The sequence below is a fragment of the Capricornis sumatraensis genome, chromosome 9 (genome assembly GCF_032405125.1).
Source record: "Capricornis sumatraensis isolate serow.1 chromosome 9, serow.2, whole genome shotgun sequence".
NCBI lineage: Eukaryota > Metazoa > Chordata > Mammalia > Artiodactyla > Bovidae > Capricornis > Capricornis sumatraensis.
In genome coordinates, this window is record NC_091077.1 from 16,642,352 (window position 1) to 16,667,426 (window position 25,075).

General features: G+C 59.2%; 4 protein-coding genes across 8 annotated transcripts; 2 read left to right on the top strand and 2 right to left on the bottom strand.

Annotated features, from left to right (window-relative positions):
* The first annotated feature begins 219 nt into the window (after positions 1–219).
* TGFBR3L (transforming growth factor beta receptor 3 like) lies at positions 220–3,303 on the top strand. The gene is given in 8 exon segments (XM_068979290.1): positions 220–289; positions 1,204–1,340; positions 1,416–1,733; positions 1,941–1,949; positions 2,068–2,194; positions 2,299–2,457; positions 2,640–2,712; positions 3,178–3,303. Coding segments are annotated over 7 exon segments (888 nt in total). The 3' UTR covers positions 2,708–2,712; positions 3,178–3,303.
* An 815-nt stretch (positions 3,304–4,118) lies between these two features.
* SNAPC2 (small nuclear RNA activating complex polypeptide 2) lies at positions 4,119–6,871 on the top strand. Of its 4 annotated transcripts, none has more exons than XM_068980793.1 (5): positions 4,119–4,336; positions 5,279–5,392; positions 5,544–5,612; positions 5,880–6,210; positions 6,299–6,871. In XM_068980793.1, the coding sequence occupies exons 1-5, from the start codon at positions 4,148–4,150 to the stop codon at positions 6,619–6,621; spliced, it is 1,026 nt and encodes a 341-aa protein (XP_068836894.1). In that variant the 5' UTR covers positions 4,119–4,147; the 3' UTR covers positions 6,622–6,871. The 4 variants fall into 4 exon arrangements, with proteins under 4 accessions (XP_068836894.1, XP_068836893.1, XP_068836895.1 ...); XM_068980792.1 differs by having other exon boundaries at positions 4,119–4,330; positions 5,273–5,392; XM_068980795.1 differs by lacking the exon at positions 4,119–4,336 and adding an exon at positions 4,900–5,015 and having other exon boundaries at positions 5,273–5,392.
* Positions 6,872–8,923: 2,052 nt separating this feature from the next.
* Positions 8,924–9,172, bottom strand: CTXN1 (cortexin 1). Its single transcript, XM_068979394.1, has one exon. It carries the CDS (start codon positions 9,170–9,172, stop codon positions 8,924–8,926), a length of 249 nt encoding a protein of 82 aa, XP_068835495.1.
* Positions 9,173–10,379: 1,207 nt separating this feature from the next.
* TIMM44 (translocase of inner mitochondrial membrane 44) lies at positions 10,380–23,218 on the bottom strand. 2 transcript variants are annotated; one of them, XM_068980507.1, is made up of 13 exons: positions 23,141–23,218; positions 21,258–21,359; positions 19,231–19,401; positions 17,935–18,015; positions 16,871–17,020; positions 15,740–15,879; positions 15,355–15,440; positions 14,548–14,640; positions 14,329–14,453; positions 13,485–13,535; positions 11,742–11,831; positions 11,083–11,193; positions 10,380–10,792 (listed from the first exon to the last, which is right to left on the bottom strand). In XM_068980507.1, exons 1-13 carry the CDS (start codon positions 23,183–23,185, stop codon positions 10,673–10,675), a joined length of 1,365 nt encoding a protein of 454 aa, XP_068836608.1. In that variant the 5' UTR covers positions 23,186–23,218; the 3' UTR covers positions 10,380–10,672. The 2 variants fall into 2 exon arrangements, with proteins under 2 accessions (XP_068836608.1, XP_068836609.1); XM_068980508.1 differs by lacking the exon at positions 23,141–23,218 and adding an exon at positions 22,236–22,303.
* Positions 23,219–25,075: the final 1,857 nt, after the last annotated feature.

Genomic DNA, 25,075 nt, shown 5'->3' on the forward strand with positions numbered 1-25,075 from the left:
ATCTGATAGCCATAGGTCCAGTGGGAGAGCCCTTAATCCCTGGCAGGCCTTGGGCGCCAGCTCTGATGTTGACCCAACAGTCTGCCGCCCCCGCTCCTTGCCTCCGGAAGTGGCCACCCAGCCAAGGACAGGGCTGCCTGCCCACCTCCTGGGTGTGGGTGCTGCCTGGCTGTTGCCTCTGCCACCAGCCCTGTCCGCTCTCACCTCAGCCAGGCCAGCATGCTGGGCACTGTGCCCCTGCTGCTGGCCCTGCTCCCGGGGACCACCGCCTTGCCCAGTGAGCCAGCTGGTATGTACAGGCAAGGGGACATGGCCCAGCACACCCCCATTCCTGTGCTGCCCTTATCTCAATGCAACCTCTCATCTACCCTGCCTGGGGGAATAGAGGTAGGTGGGTGGAAGGTGGGGTCTCCCCCACCCTGCATTCCAGGTTGTCTTGGATCCCCAACTTCAAAGTCCCCAGTAGCCATGGTGAGGCCAAGGGCTGTGGGAGGGGAGTGGTCTGCACAAATATCTTAGGAGTGCTGCACGTTTAGATAACATCCTTTTGAGAACATAGCTGAGTGCCTCCTGAAGGCAGATGCGGGTAGCAGTGTGATCACACACTCCAATAGGGGCTCCCTGGTGCCTATTCCATTGCTGCTGCTGCCCTCAGTCCAGAAGTGAGGAACCAGACTTGGGGAAAAGCCCCAGACCCTGGTGGCTAGGCTGGGCCTCCATGGTGCCGAAAGGTTTGGAGGAAGACCACCTTGCTGTTCTCCCCAACTCTTAGAAAGGAAAGGGTGGGGTCAGCATCGTCCCCGCTAGACGGCCCTGCTGTGACCCCAAAGCAGTCCCTGGTGGGTGGGGATAGGGGAGGACCTCAGTGCCCACCCAGACAGACCATCCACTGCCAGGTGCCCTCAGCCCCTTCCCCGCCAGGGATCCTTTGCCCATTGCAGGTGGAGAAGACGAGCTCTGGGAAAAAGGGCGCCTCTTCAGGAAGGTGCAGCTTTGCGCCCAGGCTCAGGGGCTGGGCTGAGCGTCCTGGGGTTCTCCAGGGGGTACATCACAGCAGCTTTATGGCTGAGGGCGTGAGGCACAGGTGAATCCACCACAACTGCATCCATCTTCCAAAGAAGGTGGGGGAGGCGGGGAGGTCGGCCGGGGGAACCGAGAGACAGCGCGTCCTCCCTCTCCTGTGCCGCTCTTTCTCCCCTCCAGAGCCCCCGTTCCCTGCGGCGCCCGGGCCCTGGCTGCGCCAACCCCTTTTCAGTCTGGAGCTGTCGGACGCGGAGGACGCCTTCCCGCGCCGTGCGGGGCCGCTCGAGGTCCCAGCAGACAGCCGCGTGTTTGTGCAGGTAGACGCGGGACGCACGGAGGCCGGGTGAGGGCCGGTGGGGGCTGCCGATCCTGACGGCGACCCCGCCCCCCAGGCGGCCCTGGCCCGTCCCTCCCCGCGCTGGGGCCTGGCCCTGCACCGCTGCTCCATAACACCGTCCTCGCGCCCAGCCCTGGGCCCCGCCCTGGCGCTGTTGCGCGGGGGCTGCTCCGCCGACTCCTCGGTCACCTTCCCGCCACCGCGGCCGCTCCTCGGTGCCGCCCGTCCTGCGCGTTTCAGCTTCCGCCTGCGCCCGGTCTTCAACGCCTCTGTGCAGTTCCTGCACTGCCAACTGAGTCGCTGCCGCCGCCGCCGCCGCCTCCGCCGAGCCCGCTGATCGCCTGCGCCTTTGACGCTGCCTCCACTGGCGCCGGTGCGCGGGCGCAGGAGCGCAGGACCGGGAACCTGGGCGCCCGGGCCCATCAGGGGTTGGGCGAGTGCCTCTGACATCCGAGGGAGAAACTCCTTAGGGTTTGGGCATCTGGGCGCTTTTGGACCTGCGGGCGGTGGTATCTCGAAACTGGGAGTAGGTACTGGGTCTCAGGCTGCGGTTGGGGGCAGAGACGTCCGAAGGGGCCAGATTTCCAGGGTTCTAGTGATGCGATCCCTGGTTGCAACAGAGTGCTGGACATTTAGATCTGCCTGCGGCCCAGTCCGTGGAGTCCGGCCCCTGACATTCCCGTCTCTTGTGCCCCCTCTCCTTGCAGTGTCTGCCTCAGGATGAGGCGTGCGCGGGCGCCGGCAGTGGCAACGATGAGAGCCTGGGTGCTAACAGCCCCCACCTGCACACACTGACGCAGCCCATCGTGGTGACTGTGCCACGGCTGCCCCCCAGTGAGCGCGCAGCAGTCCTCCGCGAGGGGATCTCTGGGGTCCAGAAGAGGGGTGGGGAGGACATCTGAGGCCTGATCCCAGTCTTAGCGTTGTACTTCTCACAGGGCTACCCAAGGGCTTCCCGGGCAGAGCTGTGCGCCCCGAGTCTCCCGCACCGGCCCCGGAGGCCCTGGAGCCCGCGCCGGTGGTAGCACTAGTGTTGGCCGCTTCCGTGCTGGGCGCCGCTGTGGCCGCCGGCCTCAGCCTCGTGTGCGCGCACTCAGGTACCAACCTCCGCCCTCCGGGATCTCCGCCTGGCCCCCAGTCTATTCCAGCGCGTCGGGCTGCTCCGCCCTGAACATCCCTAGACCGGCCTCCGCTACGCCCGCAGCAGCCTCCAGGGGTCGCTCTAGCTCCGGCCCTGCGCACCGCAACCCCTACTCCTCAGCTTCCCTCTCTTCTCCAGCGCCCCAACTCCCCGGTCAGCCCCCGAGAGCCTCGCCCAGCGGCCCCCTGCCCAGGAGGCCCCAGTGAGGCAGGTAAGTGTCTGGGCGTAGGAAGGAGGGGGAGTGTAACCTGGGGCGGGTTAGGGTTGATGGAGGAGGGAGAGGATGATAATGATCTTCATAGCCCGTTCTTTCTGCCAGGTGGAGTTCCAAATGATTAACACATATTAATCCTTGTAACAACTTTCTACTATAATCCCCATAATAGAAGGAAAATGAGCCACTCTCTAAAATGGACTTGCTAAAGGTCACAAAAATTTAGTGGAACTGGGATTCGAACTCAGGTAGTGGGTGACCCGTAGCCGACTGCGGGTTTAGTGTCGTGAGAAAGGTTCTCAACACCTCACACAAGCACTAGGCAAAGAGAATTCGGGTTTCAGATTTAGCATCCACTCTCACCCGGCCACGCAGACTGATGAGGCGGCCAGCGATGGGTTGAGAAGGGGGTGACCAGCCTTAGCGTCCTCTCCCCACTCAGCCTGAGTCGTCTCTTTCCAGAGATGGCGCGCCCCCAGCAGGGTCCGGACACAAACCAGCCACGGCCTCGTATCAGGCCCGCCTCGGGGGACTACGGTACTCTCTGGGACTACGATCACTGCGCCCGCCCTCCTTGCTTCTCCTCCCACCCTTGCACCCTCCCACCTGAGCCCGAAATAAACCTCTGGCCTGGACTGCAGCTTTCTGAAGTCCGCGCGTGCGCGTGGCGCGGGGGTGGGGATTCCGGGCAGGAAGAGGTCCAGACTGGAGGGTGGGGCTTTGAGGAGGGGCTCACACGCCCTTATACACGTGTGCAGATACCGCCCACGGGCATTTTGTCCCTAACAAAAGGGAACACCCAATCCTACCAGCTTAAATAGCCTCGTCTCCTCCTCCAAACCTGCACCAGTACACCGGCCTTCTCAAAGCCTCTCCGCGCTCCACTCCCACCGCCCGGACCCTGCCCTTGCTAAGACCTCGAGCTCAAGTCTCTGCTCCAAGCTCCTCTCCGTCTAGCCTTAAGGTCCTTAAATCCCTCCTGCCTGACCTCACCCTCCTCACAGCATAGACAAGAGGGGATTTTAGCTCCATTTTACGGCTGAGGAAACTGAGGCTCGAAAGGCCACATCACTTAAATCACCAATCTGGGCTATCCGAGCCCACACCTGAGGTTCTTGGCTACAAAGCACATAACAGGAGTTTCACAAGACTTATTCCTGGAATGGAGGGGAGGGATGAGATCTAAGGTCTCGGCTCCAGTTCACGAATGAGACAGAATGCGGGCGGTGGGGTCTCGTTCTCCTTAGCTTCAGTTAGATATCAGTCCCCATCGCTTCCGGGGTAGGCAGTTCCCTACGGGCCGGCAAACGCAGAGCCACGCCCCCATCCAATTCTGCTTCCTCGCGTGGTCTTTTGGACCCAGAGGCCGCCGTAACCCCGCCCACCAAGGAAACTCCGGAACGACGCCGACGCCCTCACCCGCCTCACCGGCATGAAGCCACCGCAGCGGCGGCGAGCGATCCCGAGGCGCTATCTGGTTGAGGTGACTGGCCCCGCGGCCTGGAGAGCCAGCGAGAAGCGGCAGCTGTTACGACTACTGCAGGCGCGACAGGGCCAACCAGAGCTGGACGCCGCCGAGCTGGCCCAAGAGTTGCCGGGCCGGAGCAAGACGGAGGTAAGAGTCCCGAGATGGGAGCAAGGCTGGAGGCGGGGCTAGGATGTGTCCGGGGCTGGCATAGGGGCGGGCCCTGAGGGTGGGCTGGACGGAAGTGAGGCTTGGGGGCGGGGCCTTGGAGTGGGCCGGTCGAGGGTGAGGCGGGGACGAGGCAGAGGTCGAGGAACCGGAAGAACGCCGGAGAAGGCGGGACTAGTGCAAGGCTGGGCTTTGTGTGGCTGCGAGAAGCTGAGGGCGGGGTGAGGGCGGGACAGAGTGAGTCGAGGGGCGAGGCGAGGAGGAGGCCGTGTCGCCGAAGCCTGAGAGGCGGAGCGAAGGCAAAATTTAGGGGCGGGGCGAGCTCTGAGTTCGAAAGGAGGCCCCAGAATGGGTCTTCTCTGCTGGCTCAGATGGTGAAGAAATCTGCCTGCAATGCAGACGGCACCGATTCGATCCCTGGGTCGGGAAGATCCCCTGGAGAAGGGAGTGGCTACCCACTCTAGTATTCTTGCCAGAACTCCATGGACAGAGGAGCCTGAAGGGCTGCAGTCCATGGGGTCACTAAGAATCGGCAACGACTGAGCGACGAACACTTTCCTTCACTTCCCAGAATGGGTGCAGGTCGCAGCGGGACTGGACGAGAATGAGGTTGAAGTGGGAGTCAGGAAGTGAGAGTCAGGGAAATAGAGCGGAGTGGAAGGAGCGGGTAGGTGACTAGGATAGTACTTAACCACGGGTGTGGGCTGTGGCTGCGGGGAGGAGCCAGAACCGGCCAGGGCCTTATATCTTTGTCAGGTAGCTGGTCATGCCTAGGGCCTTGGCCCGAGAACCCCGGGCAGAGTCCCTATGACCCTCGACCACTGGCCAGCGGGAGACTAGGGAGCAGTGGCTAGCCCTGGAACAGGCAGGACTGCCTTGCCCTGGGCTTCTAGAAGGTCCATTTGGCCTCTTCTTACTTCCCAGATCCAGGACTTTCTCCGGCAGCTCAAGGGCCGAGTGGCCCGGGAGGCCATTCAGAGGATACATTCAGGTGGCCCAAAGGGTCCAAGGCGCTGGGAAACACAGACCCCAGCCCCCATCGAGGTGAGATGGGGCAAGGTTCCCCAGGGCTGGCCCCTGGGGAATGAAGTGGGAGTTTCGGGGGATAATCTGGACAGGAGAGCTCCAGGGAGGGATAGGGTATGGGGGACTCCTGAGGACTGATCCCAAAGTACCTTCTGCTTGTTCCACCCAGGTGTGGATGGATCTGGCTGAGAAGGTAACAGGCCCACTGGAGGAGGCGCTTACTGTGGCTTTCTCACAGGTACAGCCATCCCCCACCCCCCACCAGGCGGGATGGGGGTGTCCCAGAGGACAGGGTCATATATATGAGTCTAAGCTGGACCTGGATCCCTTCCCTTTGCCAGCTCTGTGATTCTGACCTGTCACTGGTCACCCTAGCCTCCGTGTCCACCCTCTCAGCCTTCCTCAGGGTGGGAGGGAGGATTTGAAGGTTGTCTCCTGCAGGGCAGGGGAGCAACCCGCGGGGACACTTCTGCCCTTCCTTCCCTGAACTTTCTCTGCCTGCCAGGTCCTCGCCATCGCTGCCATGGAGCCCGTCAGCCTCCTGCACTCGGTGCCCTCCAAGCCTACGCAGGCTTGTGGAAAGCCACTGCTCCTCAGCGCCCCTGGAGGACAGGAGGACCTGAGTCCTGAGGCTTCCAGCCCCACCCCCGAGGCCCCCGGAGGGCGTGAGGTTCCTGGCTCTGCCCCCAAGACGCAAGGCCCTGCTCCTGAGGCATCCTCCGAGTCCCTGGCTGGCCAGTCTGCTGAGGGAGACTTTTCTGTGGACTTCGAAAAGATCTACACGTACCTATCATCCGTCTCCCGTGGTGGCCAGGGCCCTGAGCTTTCCGCAGCTGGTGAGGAGGGAGCGGCCGGCACTCTGGGGTGGGTTCTTTGGTGGCCAGCCCCGCCCTCCCGACTCATCCCCTTTCCATCCCTCACCAGAGTCTGCTGTGGTCCTTGACCTGCTCATGGCGCTTCCTAAGGAGTTGTCCCGTCTGCCCTGCGCCACCCTGGTTCAACACATGTTGGGTATGTACCGACACCTGACGGCCCCCCAGCGTGACCTTGCCATTGGGGGCCTGGCCTCGGGAACTGAGGATAGTGGGGCAGGTTCCAGGGGTCAGGAGGAGACTGGCCAGGCCCGCTCTCAGGCCCCCGAGAATGCTGGCTCCAGCCAGCCCATATCCTCTTGGCAAGCAGCTGGGGTGTGCCCCCTGAACCCGTTCCTGGTACCCTTGGAGCTTCTGGGCCAGGTGGCAAGGTAGAGGCCTGGCAGGCAGGGGACACGCCAGACCTCGGTGAGCCCCCAGACCCTCAATCCTGCTTGGTCTGGCCCTGGATTGTCATGAGGATCTTGCCACGGTGGAAGGTCCCTGAGCCAATGTGCAGTGGCCTTAACATGCTTGATGCAGTGGGGGTCTCAGAGACAAAGCCCAGTTGTACAAGGAGGGGTTCAGCCACAGAACTGGCTGGCTTAACACCACCATCAAATATTCCCACCACTGGTTCCTCATCCCTTCCGAAGCCCAGTATCCTGTTTCCTGTAACAATGAATAAAGTTCTTGTCAATCCCCCTGAATGACTCTCTTTCTCCTGTGAGTTAGAGGTGGGAGAGGGCTCAAAATGCTGGAGGGAAAATCTGAGCTAGAGAACCACAGCTTAGAGTTCCTGGGGTCTGAGGGGGATATGCCAGGCAGGAGGGTGTGGTGGGCAGTGAAGCAACCCTTGGTGATTGTTTGGAGGGTCTTGGCCTGAGCCTGACTGAGGTGGGGGAGTCAGGTCCCTGGCCAGGGGAGGGTGAGGGGTGGGTATGCCTATGTGTCAGGAAGTTGGAGGGAGGGGAGTGAGTCCCTGAGGTGGCCTTGGGGAGGGAGGGAGAGCTGGAAGGGGAGCAGAGAAGGGAGCAGAGCTGGGTAGAGGGTGGGGCTGGGCTCCCAGCTGCCGTCAAAGGCCTTATGTTGCCAGGGGTGCTCCTGGGTCTCTCTCCCTGCCCGGCCCCCTCCATCAGCCTCCCTGAGGGTGCGGAGGCAGGGGCAGGCTGGTTCAGGCTGGGCGGGGGCACCAGGTGTCCTCCCACAGTACCGCCTTCCCCCAGATCTCACCAGTCCTCTAAGAGCTGGCGAATTTTCTGTTCACGGAGACTGTGCATTCACACAACCTTCCTTTTATAGCAACACTCAGTTTCTCCCCACACACACTGCACACGGCTCCCCCGGGGCGCACAGCATTTCTCCCAGGCGGGTCGTGGAACGGAGCCAGCCCACTCCATGACCACGGCCCCACCACACCAGATCTGAGGTTCCTGAAGTTGATGGTGGGACGGAGGGATCAGGTCAGAGTGGTTTGGGGCTGCAGGTATGGTCACGGTGCCAGGAGGCCACGTCAGGTCTCGGAGACAACCTCCAGGGCTGGCTGAGGGTGCCCCATCCCAGCTCCCTACCAGGCTAACTCCATCAATGGCCCCCAGAGTCACCCCAAGTTAAGGGAAAGAAGGGTGGTCTTGGCTCTTTCTGGAATGGGGGGAATTAGAGATGGTTAGCCTCAGTTCCCCAGAGCATGCATCTACGTGTTTCTCAGCCCTGGGCAGCTCTTAAGAGTGTGCAAAAGTCAGCCCTGGGTTCAGATTCTAGCTCTGGCAAGTCACTGAACCTGTCTGGACCCGAGTCCCCCAGGCCTGTAGAATGATGATGCTAATAGGATCCTGAAAATACAAGAGGCCAAGTGCAGAGTCTCTACCTCAGCACACTGCTTGGCATGCAGTAAGCGCTCAATAATAGCTTTTATTAACAGCATGGGCTCAGAGGCAAGGAGGATTGAGAGGCCAGGGGAGGGGGTGTGGCAGTGGGATCAGGGGGAGGTAGCAGGGGAGCCAAAGGGTGGAGGTGGTAACAGAGCGAGGGGCGCGCTGACCTGAACTGGGGCCTGGGCTGGGGGCGGGAGGGAACCTGTCTGCCCTCTCCTCCTGTGGAAGGAGCCACCCATCCTGGACACAGCAGCCATTGTCGCTCTTCAGGCTCTGTCTCCGGGGCAGGCCGAGCAGGGCATATTGGTATGCAGTATCCCACCCTGGGAGCCGAGGAGAGCCTGCCCCGCAAGCCGGAGCTCGAGGAGGGGCTCAGCGCTTACGGGCGGGGTTTCGCGCGGTGGAGAGGGAGGATGGTCACAGAACAAGGAGGAAGGGAAAGGATACGGGGGTCTCTGAATACAGGAGTGGACAGGACACTCATGCTGCTAGGCGGCAGGACAACAGCAGAGAAACACCTACACGCTGGGGGCGGAGGGGTGGTACAAGGCAGGATAAAGGCACGAAGTGGGGCTCTGGCCTGGCCAGGAGGGAGGATGGGAGGGGTCTGAGGGGGGAGGGCTTGGACTTCGCATGCCCTCCCCACTCGGGCTTGGACTTCGCATGCCCTCCCCACTCGGGCTTGGACTTCGCATGCCCTCCCCACTCGGGCTGCGGGCTCGCGGGGCAGGATCCCGAGCGCGGTCCAGGCCTGGCGGCGCCCCTCGTCAGATCTGCCCTCCGAGAGAGACCCCGCCGAGGGCCGGCCAGGGGCGCCGCACAGCTCAGACCAGCGCGTAGTCGAACTGCCCGCGCTCGAGCGCCTCCTTGTGGTCGGTCCAGGACGAGGCGGGCATGCGGCTGTAGGGGTCGAGCAGGATACGCACGCAGCGTACCATCAGCAGCACCAGCACCACGAGCAGGCACAGCACGAAGGCGAACACGGTGCGCTGCTCTGCGTCCAGGCCCGCACCCACCGGGGGCCCCGTAGACGGCGGCAGCGGCTCGGGGGACAGCGTCCACGTCGCGCTCATGGCTCACATTGCCGCGCGCCCTGGGGAGGAGAGGCCCGCCCGGGATGCGGGGATGAAGCTGCGACCTCCCTCGCCCCCGCATCGTCCCCTCCCGCCGCCGCCCCCCCACTCCCTGCCAAACCCCAGCCCCCGCCTGCGCCTCAGTCCCGGGGCTACGCCCATGCCCGGCCCGCGGGCACCCAACTCCGGGCGTGCTCGCAGGTGGGGAAGCTATGAACAAGGAGAGGAAACCCCGACCCGGCCGGTCCGCGCACAACAGGTGCGAACGCGCGGTCCAGGGAGGTAGCGGGGGCTAGACCCGGCTCCCCCGCCCCACTCCCTTTGTTCTTGCGTCCCGGGGACCCCCCTCCCCCACCACCTCCGTCCCGCCGCGCCCCTCACCCTGGCCTGAACCGGGACCGGGACCCAGCGCCCGGCAGCCTCGCTGTCTTCCGGGACCCGCACCTTGTCCGTTCTTGGCCTCTCCGCGGCGGCGTCCCCGGCTCTGCCCACCCCACCCGCCCCTGGAACCGCGGAGACCGAGGCAGGCGAGCAGAGCGAGAGCCGGGCCGCCGCGGCTGTTCCCATGGCGACGGGGGGGCGGGGCCGCCGCGGGGGGCGGAGGCTGCGCAGGGAGCGGCGGCGCGCCCGCGACCCCGCCCCGCCCACCGGGAAAACTGGGCCCCGCCCCGAGCCTCTGCATGGACCACTGGCCCCAAAGAACCGTGAGCACCAAGGACTTCACCCTCCCACCCCCACCAGTACTCCTAAACCTCCCAGCCCGACCTCAGCTCCCACACCCCCATTCTCCTCTGCAACTGACCCCTCAGTTTCCCTATTTGGAGGATCCCAGTGCCCCCAAAACTCATTCCGTCGCTAAAGGTCCTCTGGCCCCAGGGACCTCAACCTTAAGAGACCCCACCCAGGTCACTGAAAACCTCCATAGCTTTCCTTGTCATTGCCCCCCCTCACCCCCACACATAGCCAGGGTGGGCAGGGTCTTGCCCAGGTAAAGCTGCCCCCTCTTCTGTTGCCGCTTCTTTAGTGACCACGACTGCCTCCTCATCACCACTGGGCTGGCCCACCGCCCACCTCCTCCTCAATCCCAGCTCCCCCACTCCAGTGACAGACACCCTAGACAACCCAAGTTGTTCTCTTGCACTTTGGTGATTTATTATTTCCAAATCTCCACTTATATACAGGATAACAAGGTCACGGTTTTAAAAAAAAAAAAAAGGAGCTAAAATGGCCTGGCTGATGTGGCCAGTGGGCCCAGGCCCCACTGCTCAGTCCTGGGAGGGAGTGCCTGGTCTGAGGCCCACAGGCCAGCAGCCCACCAGGGGACCGATGCAGCCCCCTACCCTCCCCGCCCCATCCAGCCGGGTGTTGCAGCTGGCCTGGCAGAGCAGGGGCAGAGCTGACAGTCCTGTCCCCAGAGGTCTGGCTACTGCAGGTGGACGCCAGTTCCCTGCATGTCCACAGTGAGGGTCAGCCCTGAGGGCCTGGGCATGGCCACCATGCTCAGAGGACCTGCTCTGTGCTGGAGGCCGAGATGTCCAAGAGCCGCCAGGCCGCATAGGGGTTCAGCTCGTCCTGGTCTCGGCAGAGAGCCCACACATACAGCATTCGCAGTACCTTGTCCTGCGGAACCCAGAGAGGATGAGGGCTGGAGGCAGGGAGCATCCGGTACCCACACCAGAAGGAGGGTGTGGGTACTGTAGCCAGATCAGGGCTGGGAGGGAGCAGAGAGTGGGTCTGGGATGTTGGCCTGGGTCTGGAATCCAGAGCAGAGGCTTGGACTCAGGACTTGGTCAAACCAGACAGATCAGCGGCCCTCTGACCTCCACCAGGCCCAGTGCAACGTGCTGTCCTGGTGCCCTGCACTGCAAGAACTCAGTGCGTGCCCTGCCCCTCCCTTCCTGCCCACTCACCGGGTCGCCCTCGACCACCTCGCCTTTGGGGTTCTTGATCACCATCACCATCTGGGCCTGGAAGGTGATGATCAGCACTGGCCCCTGCTCCATCATCTTGCCCATGGCCAGCTGCAGGGGGTGGGGACAGGGTGGATGGGCCTCAGAGAGTGGTCCCTGGTGCCTTCCTTGCAGCCCCCGTCCAGGGGCAGACCCAAGCTTCAGCACCCCAGGCCTCCCTACCGCCGCCCACCGGTCTGTTTTCAGTGGGCACTTCCCAACTGTGAGCAGAATCTGAATCGCTGAGGACCCAGACACGATCCCTGCACTGAGGCTTTGTGGACACACAGAGGCCTCTCAGAGCCACCCGTCTTCCATATGGGTGTGGGCTCCCCACACAGTCGTGGCAGAGAGACCAGTGGGGGCCTGAGTGGTCCCAAAAGAGCCCCCACCTTTCTCAGTGAAAGTGCAGGGAGAGCCCTGGCCTCAGGAGCCCCTGGATCTGGGCAGCAGCACCCCTGGGCCACCACTTGCTGGAGAATTCCCAACCCCAGGACTATGGAAACCCTTCAGTGAAAGCGACCCTACTCCTCCAGGGACAAGGAACTCACCCTTCCCAGCTGGGCACAATTCAGAGAAGCACCCTTGCCCCTCCCCACCACCCTGGAAGAGGCACTCACATCGATGTTGTCAATGTCCAGGATACGGGAGTGGAACTGGAGGCCCAGAGCCTTGGCCTGCTGGATCGGGTGGGCCAGCTGGCTGTAGGTCTGCAACAAAGAGCCGAACATGCCCATGGGACCAGCCACCCTCAAGCAAGCCATGCCAAGGCACCTAGGAGCCAGGGGCACCACACACCCCAGGCCGGTAGTAGGCTCACAGGCGGGGTTTCAGGCTTTCAGCTCATGTATCTCCCAGAAAGGGCTCTCACGCCAGGAGTGACAGATGCCAGGAGCAGGCAGGCTGGTGCCACCCTCTTGCTGGCACGAGTCACACACTTCCCTCTCATTACCATGAGCACTGTATCACCACTACTGAAAGCGGTATTCATCAGTGAGGTCGGGAACGCGCCTGGAACGCAAACAGGAACATGCTCCCAGAGAGGTAAGTTGAGGCCTCTCTGGCTGATGCAGAACATTCTCTTGTGGATCCTGGCCTGGAACCAAACGCTTTTTTCTAGGATTCATCCTGCCCCACGGCTGCACTGGGGTGAGCTGGCTGAGTCTGCCCGCTTCTCCCTGACCAGTGCCTGTGGGTGGCTCTCGGCCGCAGGCAGCCTGTTCCTCCTATGGGGCAAAGACACCATAGCCCTCTCGTGCCTACTCCCAAGCCTGGAATATGGCAATCTCGCATCTCAATGGAAGACATTCCAACAGCACTCACTTTTTATGCCACTAATGGACCCACCAAATGAAAGAAAAAAAAGGTGCCAATCTTGAGTTCTGATATGCTTTCTTAAAGATGACATTCTCAGAACGCCCTGGGGTGAGTGGCTTCAACCTCGGCTGTGTTTCTAGGGGCACCCGCAGCAGCTCGCGGGTAGAGATAACCAGTCACATCTCAACAGTCCCAAAGTAAAAAAAAAAAAAACCAACCCACTCATAAACGCCTGCTGGATTAGTCACCGTGCAGGGGAGTATTTAAAAAGAAAACCTGACATCTTCTCCTCTGCTTTTCCCAACTTGTTTGTGAGCTGGGTACAGCAGAGAATCAACCAAAAGAGATTCTGGATTATTTAGTATCAAGAAGCTGGGGGTGAAGAAAAACAAACTCCCAGAAGACACAGGTCAGGGAGCCAGAAGGATGGGGCAAGGTGGCCCCGCGGGGACAAGCAGGCTGCCAGGAAGGGACGGGGCAGATGGGGTGCTCCCGAGGCCGCCTGACTTGCCACCACGCAGCCCAGCCCTGCCCATGGCCTGGGACCTGGAGCTCCAACTCCAGGAACAGCTAGGCCTCCTTAAGACACGCAGCTCTTACCCACGCAAAAATATATCAATGTCTGCTTGGATCTATGTTTGAGGATCTCATGATGAGAACAACAGCTAATGAATCCATCCAATGCCGCCTATGTGCGAGCTCTGCTTTGGTGTCCCCAAAGCACCCTCTTGATCCCCAAGGGATGAGCCCAGTGATGTAACCCTGGCCTCGGGAAGGGGCCGTGGGGCCTCACACCCCACTTGCTGGCCAGCACCTGTGACCCCCACGCACAGAGTGAACATCTGATGCACCCCAGGGTTCTCCAGTGTCCCTTTCCACCCACTTCCCTGACCCCTGGATCCCCAGCCTGCAGCCACTCCCACCCCTGACACCCCCATCCCCATCGATCTCTTCCTGGATGGAGCCACCCAAGCAGATCTCCTCCAAACTGTTATTTCTTCTTAGGCCTAAACAGGACAAAAAAAAAAAAGCCAGCAAGCACTCACAGCTTCATAGCACCAGTCTTTGAGAATGTCGAGTTCCCCAGAAATCATGGCCTAAAATGGGAAAGACAAAAAATCAAGTATGAGAATGAAAGTGGGGTTTGGAGGCAGGCAGATACTGCTGGAGAATATTCTCCAGGGGGACCCTTTTCTCGCAGCCTCCCAGGCCCACCCTGAGGTCCAAGTCTGGGGAGGGGAGACCTGGCCAGGCTGGAGCAGTGGGAGGGGAGCTCCCGCAGCTAACAATGGGGCAAGCCAGGGTGGGTCCCCAGAGTCTGCAGGAAGGAAGAGGAAGGTGGCAGTGGTCAGAGGTCTGGGTCCCAGCTAGGAAACTGAGCTGAGCTGGCCAGGCAGGGACAGCCTGCCAGCCCTGGGGACAAAGCTCTGGATGGCCTGGCCTAGGAGGAAAGGGGCAGAGCGGGGGCAGAGAGGAAGGCTCCCAGGGTGCAAGGAGAGAAGCTGCCACAGGAACTGGATGTGGTGAGGGTCCTAGGGGGTGGGAGGCACTGGGGGGGAACCACAGGGCACGGTGGGGGTGGGGGCTGAGATGACCTTACCCCAGAGGTTCCCGCCTTGGCTCGGGCTGCTGCTTTGGGGAGTTGCTACCTTTTCATCTCCTCCCAGCCCTGCCCCAAGTGTCGTGAGGAAACTGGGAATGCAGAGGAGGGAGAAGGGCCCCAAGAGGAGGGATCGGATGTTCACAGAGGACCGGGGGGCGGGGTTGGGGGCGCTCCCTGCAGTCCCACTAGGCCACGCCACAGGGCTCTGTATGGGCTGGGCTGCAGGACTCCCAGGCTCCAGCCAGGGCTGGTGGCCACGGAGGGGCAGGGACGTGGCACACACCCACCTCCAGGACGTTGGGGATGATGTCGTTCTCGCACTGCTGCAGGAAGCGGTCCTTGTCAAAGGCGGGGTCCACACGCAGGATCTCTGTGAGCACCTCTGACATCTCTGTCTTCGAGAACAGGCCCCCTGGGATGGCCGAGCCGGCAGGGCAGTGAGGGCCTGGGACTCTACCCCCTTGCCGGCTCAGGGTGAGGGGATGGTCTTGGGGTGGCCCACTCACCCAGCAAGTCCGTGACCTTGTCTGTCAGCACACGGGATGCCCGGATAAAGGCGTTGTCGCTCTCGTCATACTTCATCTTCATCTCGAAGAACCCTGCGGCAGGTGGCGGGTAGGGTCAAGGCTCAGGGGTCCCTTCCAGAAAGACACACCCCCTCCATCACAGCCACCCCGAGCAGACATGGTAACTGAGGGGCCCTCTCCGAGGCTGCTTCTTCCTCAAGAGACCAGGGCCTGTGGGTCAACCTCAGGGTGGGGGTGTGGAGACCCTGCCACCATGAGCTTGGGGGGCTGTGTGAACTGTGCGGGGCCATCTCCACTGGCAGCTGCTTTCACCGCAAAGGAAACACAGGCTTCTGGGAATCACCATGGGATGAAGGACAGGGCTCCCTGTCAAGCGCGAGGGAAGCCAGGTGCCCCAGAGTGGGCAGAGCCCGCTGGGCCTTGAGCTGGTTCCTGGCTTGTGAGGTGGGGTGTGTGGGGCCAAATCCACAGCTGCACCATCGGGGTGGGGACAGGGTCGGGGGGCGGGGGGCACTCACACCTGCCTGCCCCACAGCCACGCTGGCTCTAGTCAAGATGGTGACCCAGCCCCGACGGCAGAGCCCCTGCCGCCCGAGATGTACTGGGTGCTTGCCCTTGGGCCTCCTGAGGCCTGCACTCCGCTGCGCACACGCTGGGTGACTCTGCCGCAGTGCCTGGCTCTCTCAGACCCCAGCCTCCTCCGCTGTCTGGTGCCCACCCCCGGGGAGCGCTCAGGGAGTCTCTCACCGCCCTGCCGTTGGGCCGCTCTGAGATGGGGACACTCACGATTGAACACCACATTGTTGTCCCTGAAGTCCTTCCACTGCTGGTACCACTTGGAATCCTTGTGCAGCACAACCCCCAGCGCCTCTCTGGGGAAGACCAGGGAACCAGTGAGCGCAGCGCGGGGGCTGCTTCCATGGGGAGAGGCAGCAGCAGACAGTGTGATGACCCTGGCCTCACCTCCTGGCCTCCTGCCTTCTCATGTCCCCTGCCCATCCCTCCCCACCTCCATTCTCTCAGGAAGCCAGGGAACCTTGGGCAGAAAGAAATCCCACAAGCAGACTTGGGTCAGAACGCTGTGTGGTCCTCAGAGACAGACAACACTGCAGGTGGCTAAAAAGGGAGGTGGCTATGGGGCGGGAAGGCTCCTGACCGGTCTGGTACCTACTCATTGGCCTCAAATACTTTCTCTTCCTTGAATTTCTCTCCAGCGAACTCCTTCCTTTTCCGGAGCCGCTCAGGTCGCCGATAGGGCCCGGTCTGTCCCAGGACGCTCTCGTCGATCTCCTTCTTGACAGACTCCACGCCCTGCCGAGCACAGCCGGGCATGTGGGAGTTGGGCGACCCCCGATCAGAAGCTGTACACCTACCCTGGCTCCAGCTCTCAAGGTCAGCTGCCTTGCAGGTGCAGGCCAAGGGTCCGTCAGAGCCTCGGGGAGGCAGACGCTCGCTGCCGAGAGGAGACCCTGGCTATCTGACTTCTGTCCCTGACTCCCCCTCCACCCCCATCAACCCCTTCTCTAAGAGCAGCCCCCAGACGACCCTCACATTCTGAGGTCGATTCCCCCATCTCCCTGGAAACGTCCCTTCAGGTGGGGAGAAACCAGCAACTGGAGGGGCATCCTGAGCGGCCCCTGCCCCATGACCCCCATCTAGGCTGACCCAGTCTGTGGATCCCGACTTCCCAAACCTCCGGAACCCATTTCCCTCCCGGCCCCACCACCCCAGACACTCTCCACCCACCTCTGGGCCGCTGCCCGAGTCCTCGCTGGTGGCTGTGCTTTCAGGATAAAACCTGAACTCTTCCGTATGGCCCCCAGGCCCCTGCAGTGTCTCCGGTCACAGCCAGTTGGCCCCGGTGCCCCCAGCTGGCAATGCCTGCTCCCCTGGCCTGGAGCCGCCCCCGGACGCTCCTGTCATGTTACTCAGAACTGCCTGCCCCTCCCCTGTCCCCAGGCCTGCCTTGTGATCCTTTGAGAGCGGCAACTCGGACCTTCTCTCCTGTGGCCCTGTGGCCAGCAGAGGGCCCAGTGTGCGGTCAGGTCTTCACAGAAGGAATTCAGGACCTCAAGTGACCGGAAGCGACAGTCTCGGGGTTCTGGGCCAGACCTAAGGGTGTCAGCCACTGACTGCAGGCTGGAGCTCTCGGTCTGTTAATCCGTAGCTCCCTAGGGGCCACGATTTGCCCAACACCACCCAGCTGGGAGGGGCTGAGCCCAGAGATGGGAACTCAGCTCCCGGGGGGTGGGAACAGGACAGAGCCTGGAGTGCCCACAGGCACAAGCGCAGCCCAGCTCACCTGGGAGAGGGCTTTGAAGGCAGCGGTCCGGCCAAGCCTCTCCCCGCCTTTGGACACTGACTCGGCAGACTGCTTGGCGGTCTTGGCTGCTTCTTCCACGCCTTCCTTGATTTTCCGGCCAAGGTCACTTTTACTGACTTCGTCAAGACTCTACTGAGACGGAGAAAAGGGAGGTGTCAACATGGCACAGGCCGGGGGCTGCAGGAGCTCCCTCAGGGTTAAGGGCCAACCAGGCCGAAGAGGGGTGAGAGTAGACAGCCTGAGCATGTCTGGCTGGTGGAGCTGTGACTGGGGTATGTGTGTGCTCGAGAAGGGTGCCTACGACTTCTGGGGCACTGGGCCTGTGGCTGCAGGCACTGAGCAGACAGGAGCCCCAGGCCTCCCAGGATACACAGGAGTGGCAGCCACGGGTGGCAGGGAGGCAAGAAGAAGGTGAAGAGGTATGCATGGAGCTGGGCTGGCCTCAAAGCCCTGCCCCTCTCTCCTGGAGATGCAGGAGACTCGGGTTCGATCCCTGGGTTGGGAAGATCCCCTGGAAAAAGGCATGGCCACCCACTCCAGTATTCTTGCCTGGAGAATCCCATGAACAGGGAGCCTGGACAGAGGGCTACAGTCCATCGGTCACAAGACTGAAGCGACTTAGCAGGCAGGTCCCTCTCTCCAGCCCAGGAGAGCAGAAAAACCAAACAGAAGCAACAAAGAAAGCCCTCCAGGAAAGTCACTCCCACCTCCACCCTTGGAGGCAAAGTGCTCCCCTCCTATCCTAAGGAGGGAAGAAAAACATCCTCATTTGACCCTCCTGATTGTAGCACAGAGGCTTCTAACTTAAGCAGGCCACTGGGCTGGTCTGACCTCGCCCTCCTTCCTGAGGGCATCCTGGACTCCATCTCCGGAAAGCCTCTGGAGTGGACAGGCTGCTCAACACCCCAGCCTACGCAGTGCTGGCTGCCAGTTCCTCCTGAGGCTCCCAGCACTGCCTCCGCCCCCCAACTCCTCTGCCAGAGGTAAGAACAAACCGGCCCTGAAGCTCGGCTAAGAGGCCCTGGGAGCCCTGAGGCCATTACCTCCTTCATGGTGCCTGTGATCTCCCCCAGCTTCTTCCTGATCACCTCGCTTGTCCGCAGGGTTTCCGATTCAATGGTTCTCTAGCGGGAAGGACATTGTGTCTTTGTGTTGTGATGCACAGTCCAAAGCAGCATTTTCTCAGCAGTCACCTCCTCCCTAGACACCTCTGCTTCTCTTGCCCCTCCCCCTCAGCCTGCCCAACGGGTCCCTCCCTTCCGGCAGGGTCCCTGGCTGCCCCACAGCCTGGCATGAAGCCTGCACAGGGACCCACCTGAGCACAAAGCCCTAGGCCCCGAATCTCTCTCTGGGTGGCAGTGGGTGAACTTGCCTATCTTCTCATCAGCGATATGTTGAGGGCGGTAGTGGGGGGGTGTTGTTCCCACTCTGCCCCCACCCAGGCACCCTGCCCCAACCTCAGCCTCCTCTGCCCCCAGGTGCCCCCTCAGCCCACTCCTCTTCCTTAATGACAAGGAAGGGCGCTCTCCCATAGGGTGGAATCCCCCACAGAGAGTTTAGCGGAGACTCGGAGGGAACAGGCCTCACTGTGCCAGCAGCCTGAGATCGGGGATCAACACAGCAAAACACCAAGGGACCTGGGGCATCTGGGACAAGCGCCCACACCCCAGGCTCAGCCGCCCACAGGGGAGATGGCGGGGCTCTGCATCCACCTCGCAGAGCCCTCGCAGGCTGACAGATAAAGGGCCACAGGCCCGTTCTCAGGCAGCTGAAAGTTGTTTGGGTGTTTCCGTACACTCTAATGGAAAAATCCAAGTTTTTGGCCAAGCGACCATGTAATAATTACACTAGCCCTGGAACCCACTTTCTACCCATTTCACTCAGAGGCCCTCCAGAGTATGCATCTCAAGCCTAGTGCCTGAGAGACCTATGGAGATGCAGATTCTTTTCTTTTATTTTTATTTTTAATTGGAGATAACTGCTTTACAATGTTGTATTGGTTTCTCCTGTAGAGCAGTGCAAGTCAGCCATAAGTATACACATGTCCCCCTCTCTTGAGCCTCCCCCACAATGCAGATTCTGATGCAGGAGGTCCAGAAAGCCCCCCGTGTGCTGGTCTGTGTGTAGAGGATGCCACAGGCTCACCACAGACCTGATAGGTTGAGTGGCTCCCCCCGCCCCCTTACTCCCCATCGTCAGGGACCCTGACAGCCGGGGCACTGCGCTACAGGGATTCCTGGCTCCAGGGAGCAAGTAAGAGGTGAGAGAGGTTAATCAGTGATTAACATACTGGGTTGGCCAATAAGTCTGTTCAGAGACGAATCACGAAGGGGACTCACGTATTTCCTCCTGGCTTCCTGGAGCGCATCTGACTCTTCCAGCTTCTTTGCCTCGTCTCGGAACTTTTTTATACTTTCTTTCATTTCTTTGTTTTTGGCTAATTCCTGTTTGATGTTATCGAGCAAGCCGGAGAGAAAGCCTTTTCTGCTTCCAGAGGAATAGGATTTGGACTAGAAAGAATGTAGAAAGAGACAAAGGATTTTTTTTTTTAATTTTCTATTTTCTGTTGATACAGGTTTAACAATGAAGAGCTCTCGCTCTTTGCAGAAGAGTAGAAGAGGCACACTGAAAAACTATTAGGTGATAAACTGTGGGGCACCCAGGCAACAAGCTATTATTCAGCAATAAAAAGAAATGAGGCCAGGGACTTCCCTGGTGGCACAGAAGATAAGAATCCGCCTGCCAATGCAGGGGACATGGGTTTGATCCCTGGTCCAGGAAGATCCCACATGAGGCCCCGCTCCATGCACTGCCCTGCCCAAGACACGGGCTTTAGGGTCAGACACAGATGGGTTTAGATCCTGGCTTCTCCTCCTTCGCAGGTTCAGGAAAGAGAAAGCTTCAAAAATTACTGTGAGCGAGTGACTCAGGTCACGGGGACATGGCCTCAGGTGCTTGGCTGCTCCCACTTCTGAGGGTGCACAGGGTCCACCACTAGGCTTAGGGACTCACCCTACTAGTTTCAGGGGCAACAGCCTCCCTGTCTGCTATCGAGCCCCAGCAAAAGAGGCGGAAAGTCTGGGTGCTGCCCAGAGGTGGGGTGGCCAGATCTGGTGCTGGCACGTAGCTGTCTGGTCCAGATGGGTCCTGGCCAGCCCTTCTCCACGGGAAACCCAGGTTCCAAGAGTGTCAGGGACTGCATCAGCTCACTGCAGCCCCACCACTCACCCCAGGGCTGGGGACTGGGTGGCAGTGGTGGGGGGCAGGGCAGATCAGAGACGTGGACAACTAATGGGAAAGACATGTCCCACACCTACAACAGCCCCAGGACACGGCTGGGGAGACAGGCTGGCACAGGTAACTAGAGGGTTGTGCTGAGACTCAAAAGGGAAGGGAGGGTGTGGGCTGCTCAAGGATGTGGAAGTGGAGTCAGTGTGAGGTTTGGGGCTTTCCTCCCCATGGTGGTGAAACACCAGCAGACACATGGTTGAGGAGGAGTGACGGGGAGGGCAAAAGCTCTAGAAAATGCTGTTTCTGACAAACAACGTCAAGAGTAAGAGAGATATCGGGGCTTCCCTAGTGGTCCAGTGGTTTAGAATCCACCCGCCAACGCAGGGGACATGGATTTGATCCCTGATCTGGGAAGATCCCACTTGCTGTGGGGCAATTAAGCCCTGGCGCCACAATTACCGAAGCCTCCGAGCCCTAGAGCCTATGCTCTGCAACGAGAAAAGCTGATACAACGAGAAGCCCGCGCATGGCAACTGGAGAGTAGCCCCCACTCGCTGCAACTAGAGCAAGCCCCAAGCATAGCAACCAAGACCCAGGATAGCTATAAATAAAATTATGCAAATTTTAAATATAAATTTTATAAAAACTAACATTATATAAATATATATAAAATTATATAAAAACAAAATTATAGAAATTTTGTACAAAAATATAAATGTAAGTTTTATAAATAAATACAATTTAAAAAAAAATAAAGGTAAGGACGGTCTAGCCTGGGGAAACCCAGCTCCAGGAGATGTGTGACTCTGTGAACGCAAATGCCCATGGGGCCGCCTCCCAGAAGCAAGGCCCAGCTTTGCTTGAAGGACCCAGACGTGCGACCCAGTAGGCGGTGCATTTCAGCTCCGCTACAGGGATCCCACTCCACTCTGGGAGACAGGAGCCCCACCCCCAAGTGTGCCGAGCACTTCCAGATACCAAGAGCACCAGGCCCACTGGGCTCTCTGACTCCAGAAGGCCTGCCCATCAGATGCCCCGGCAGTGTGGGCAGCATCCTGCACGGCTCTTCTCTCACCTGTGCCTGACCCTCACACCGCCCCTTCCAACCGGCTCGCTCACGTCTTGAGTCACTCACCAGGGTCAGCTCTCCACTAGGCCGGGGCAGCTGGTAGGTACCATGGGGCAGTGGCACTAGATTGTGGCTGGACAGGAGATGGACTCCGCTGCCAACACATCTCTAATCGAGGGAGAAGAGATAAAGATCCATTTAGACCAGAGGGTGACGAGGAAGGAATGAAAGGCCACCTAAAAGAGCAGAGATTGCTAAGGCTCATCTGACGATTTTTATCCCATGCCACCTGCATGCCTGATGCTCAACCATCTTCTCAAATTCTGAGAAGCCAGTGGAATCTGGTAGAAAATCTTGGAACTGTACCTGCAGGGCCTACATGTACCCTCCCGACTCTGAACCTAGGGGAAACCAGATGGGTCCTAGGAAATGCCAACCTATGGTGGAAGAACGCTAAAGGCTAAATGTGCCAGTCTGATTTAAGGCCTTAGTCTGAAAATGGGCATGTGGAGCCTTGATGCTGGTGGTAACCAGTCTTCTCTCACCAGCCTTCTCTACTTCTGCCAGCCTTGGAGGACCAGAGGCCTGGGCTTTCAGAGGTACACTGATAAGTTACTGTCCCAGGCACGACCTGGCAATAAACCTACCATGTCCTGATCCAGGGTTGGGATGTGAACAGAGCAACTTAGGGGAGTCACCTGGGCAGAGATGCTGCTAATCTCATGTGAAAGGCATTTCTTCTCTGACCCAATGATGAACTTAAGCTCCAGGAGGGAAGCTCCATGTAGGTCCTGTTCAGTGCTGCATCCTAGCACCCAGCATGGAGCCAGTAACACGGATGTCAGTGACCTGACAAAATCACATTTCCATTTCTACAATCCCTGGGCCTCTCCTCATCCTGTTCCATGCTTCCTGTCCCCAGGAACTCTAAGCAACATACAGACTTACACAGATGCTATGATCTCCTATAGCTACTCAAGAGTAACTCCTGTGACTTATCGAAACTTTTAATTGCTTTGTTGTTTTCTTCTTCTAAATGCTTACAGCCATTGGTCCTGGAGCCACCGATGTCAGCAGCAGTCTGAAGTTGAAGCGGATCGCTCTCTAATTGGGAAGGAAAACCCCACAGGAGGACGGAACCTGAAGGTGGCTCCTCTTTTGTCTTGTGCCCAAATCAAACACCTGTACACGCAGCCTTCAGACTCTGACTCGAAAGACAATCAGTCCAGAAGAAAAGCTCTGCCCTGAGTCAGAAATATCTTGTTTCTCTTAACACTCAGATTCCTGTGAGCTAACGCTCCTTCCTGACCTGAGGTTTGGGCCAGGTCAACCACCCTGCTAGCTCTGAGACTGTGGGCAGCTTGCTTAGCACGACTGAGCTCCCAGTTTCCTAACCTGTTGAGATAGCATCAAACAGTAGCAACGTGAGTACTATTGTCCCAATGCACTTTATACGCCTTGACCCCCAAGGCATCTGTGAGCCCAGATTCTCAGCCAGGGCGACAACTACCTCCCGTACTTTCACAGGATTAGGAGGAGAGACGGAAAGTGCTCCCGGTCGCGGACAAAGCATATAAACCCGAGCCGTGACTGTCACGGTTTTCTGCCTTTTCCTCGCCACTGCTTCTCCACGGAGCGCCACGGTCACCATTCACTTCTCGGTACACGTGTGGTCAGCCAGAAATGAGGGGTGATCCTCTCCCTGCCGGCTCCACGCATTACTGCCCCTGGCCGGACAGTCTCGGCTCCCCAGCCCTCAGGCCTAGCTCCAGGCCCCACGTTACCGGGCCCCCGCCCCGGCCTCGGCTGACCCAGTGACCAAACTCTGAGTCTCTCGCGGAGCCCAGGGAAGGCGCAAAGAGATCAAAGATCTCAGGACAGCGAGATCCTGAAGGTCGCCGGTCCGGAGCTCCCTAGTCCCGCCCTCCTGGCCCCGCACATCTGCTCACCCGCGGGCAGCGGCACCAGCCTGCCCGCAGCGCCGCCGCCGCCATGCTGGAGGATCCCGTGTGACCTTCTCGAGGCGCGACTCGATACCGTCATCCGCCGCGTCTGCCTGGTAGGGTCTGGGCCTGGGAAAAACGAGTCCTGGGGGCGGGGTTTGTGAAAGGAAGGGCGTATCATTGGACAGGGCTCCCAAGGAAGGAGGGGCCGTGGAGGGAGTCCACAGTGGAGGCGTGGCCTCACAGAGGGCGGGAGAGTCCTGGAGAGCTAGGCCTCTGATAGGGCAGAGTTTCGGAAGAGCGGGGCCTATGACTGGATGTGACCTGGGGGGCGTGTACTCCTGTGTGGCAGAGACCTATGGCTGGATAAGAAAGCGAAGAGGCGGAGCCTGAGGATGTGGAGTCTGTCACGAGCGAAGATTTTCCTACAGACAACCCGGGGTTCGCGTGGCCGGAAAAACCGGTACAGAGCGACCCACCATAAGAACCGATTCAATTGGGTTCTGACTGATTGACCGATGGGCCTGCCCTTTGCCACTGACTCTGACTCACTGACAGTGACTGACATTGACTAACAGACGAGCAAGTGAGTTGCTTCAAGAGCAAGAGCGAATGAGCCCACATTTGTACAGTACTTTCGGAAGGCACCTGTTGGTTTTGGTCCAGAAAAGGAACGGGAAGCTGAGACCTGGCTGAGTGTGAGCCACTCTTCCCTCCATCCATTTAGTGTGAATTGATACACCTGGACCGGAAGAAGGTCATGCCTCTTTCACGTCAGCGCCCAGATGCTCTTTTCCATTTAGAGAATCCACACCAAGTGGCGGTACCTGGACATGGTCGTGCAGCTGGGAAGAGTGGTGCGTTGGTAGCGTTGTTGTTCAGTCTCTCGATCGTATCCGACTCTTCCTGACCCCATGGACTGCAGCACGCCAGGCTGCCCTGTCCTTCACTATTTCCCAGAGTTTGCTCCAACTCATGTCCATTGTGTTGATGACGCCATCCAACCATCTAATCCTCTGTCGGCCCCCTTCTCTTGCACTCAACCTTTCCCACCATGAGGGTCTTTTCCAGTGAGTCAGCTCTTAGCGTCAAGTGGCCAAAATATTAGAGCTTCAGCTTCAGCATCAGTCCTTCCAATGAATATTCAGGGTTGATTTCCTTTAGGACTGACTGGTTTGATCTCCATGCTGTCCAAGGGACTCTCAAGAGTTCTCCTGCAACACAATTCAAAAGCATCAATTCTTTGGCGCACAACCTTCTCTATGGTCCAACTCTCACATCTGTACATGACTACTGGAAAAACCATAGCTTTGACTATATGGACCTTTGTGGGGAAAAAGTCTCTGCTTTTAAATACGCTGTCTAGGCTTCTTTGGTAGCTCAGTTGGTAAAGAATCCACCTGCAATGCAGGAGACCTGGCTTCGATCCCTGGCTTGGGAAGATACCCTGGAAGAGGGCATGGCAACGCAGTCCAGTACTCTTGCCTGGAGAATCCCCAAGGACAGAGGAGCCTGGCAGGCTACAGTCCATGGGGTCTCAAATAGTTGGACACTACTGAGTGGCTAGGCACAGCACAGGTCTGTCATAGCTTTTTTTCCAAGGAGCAAGCATCTTTTAATTTCATGGCTGCAGTCACCATCCTCAGTAATTTTTGAGACCTAGAAAAGATCTGTCATTGTTTCCACTGTTTCCCCATCTATTTGCCATGAATTGATAGGACTGGGTGCCATGATCTTAGTTTTTTGAATGTTGAATTTTAAGCCATTTTTTTTCACTCTCTTCTTTCACCTTCATCAAGAGGCTGTTTAGTTCCTCTTTGCTTTCTGCCATTAGGTATCATCTAGATATCTAAGGCTGTTGATATTTCTCCTGGCAGTCTTGATTTCAGTTTGCGTTTCATTCAGCCCAGCATTTCACATGGTGTTCTCGCTGGTACCATG

What these genes read in the sequence shown, in the direction of transcription:
- SNAPC2 (XM_068980793.1), top strand. Translation starts at nt 4,148, where the DNA reads ATGAAGCCACCGCAGCGGCGGCGAGCGATCCCGAGGCGCTATCTGGTT. An exon ending in GGAGCAAGACGGAGGTAAGA is followed by an intron (nt 4,337 to 5,278) that starts GTCCCGAGATGG and finishes TCCCAGATCCAG; the next exon opens with GACTTTCTCCGGCAGCTCAA. An exon ending in CCCTGAGCTTTCCGCAGCTG is followed by an intron (nt 6,211 to 6,298) that starts GTGAGGAGGGAG and finishes ATCCCTCACCAG; the next exon opens with AGTCTGCTGTGGTCCTTGAC.
- CTXN1 (XM_068979394.1), bottom strand. Translation starts at nt 9,172, where the DNA reads ATGAGCGCGACGTGGACGCTGTCCCCCGAGCCGCTGCCGCCGTCTACG.
- TIMM44 (XM_068980507.1), bottom strand. Translation starts at nt 23,185, where the DNA reads ATGGCGGCGGCGGCGCTGCGGGCAGGCTGGTGCCGCTGCCCGCGG. An exon ending in CCTTCAAAGCCCTCTCCCAG is followed by an intron (nt 15,880 to 16,870) that starts GTGAGCTGGGCT and finishes TGTGCTCGGCAG; the next exon opens with GGCGTGGAGTCTGTCAAGAA. An exon ending in CAAGGTCACGGACTTGCTGG is followed by an intron (nt 14,454 to 14,547) that starts GTGAGTGGGCCA and finishes CGGCCATCCCAG; the next exon opens with GGGGCCTGTTCTCGAAGACA.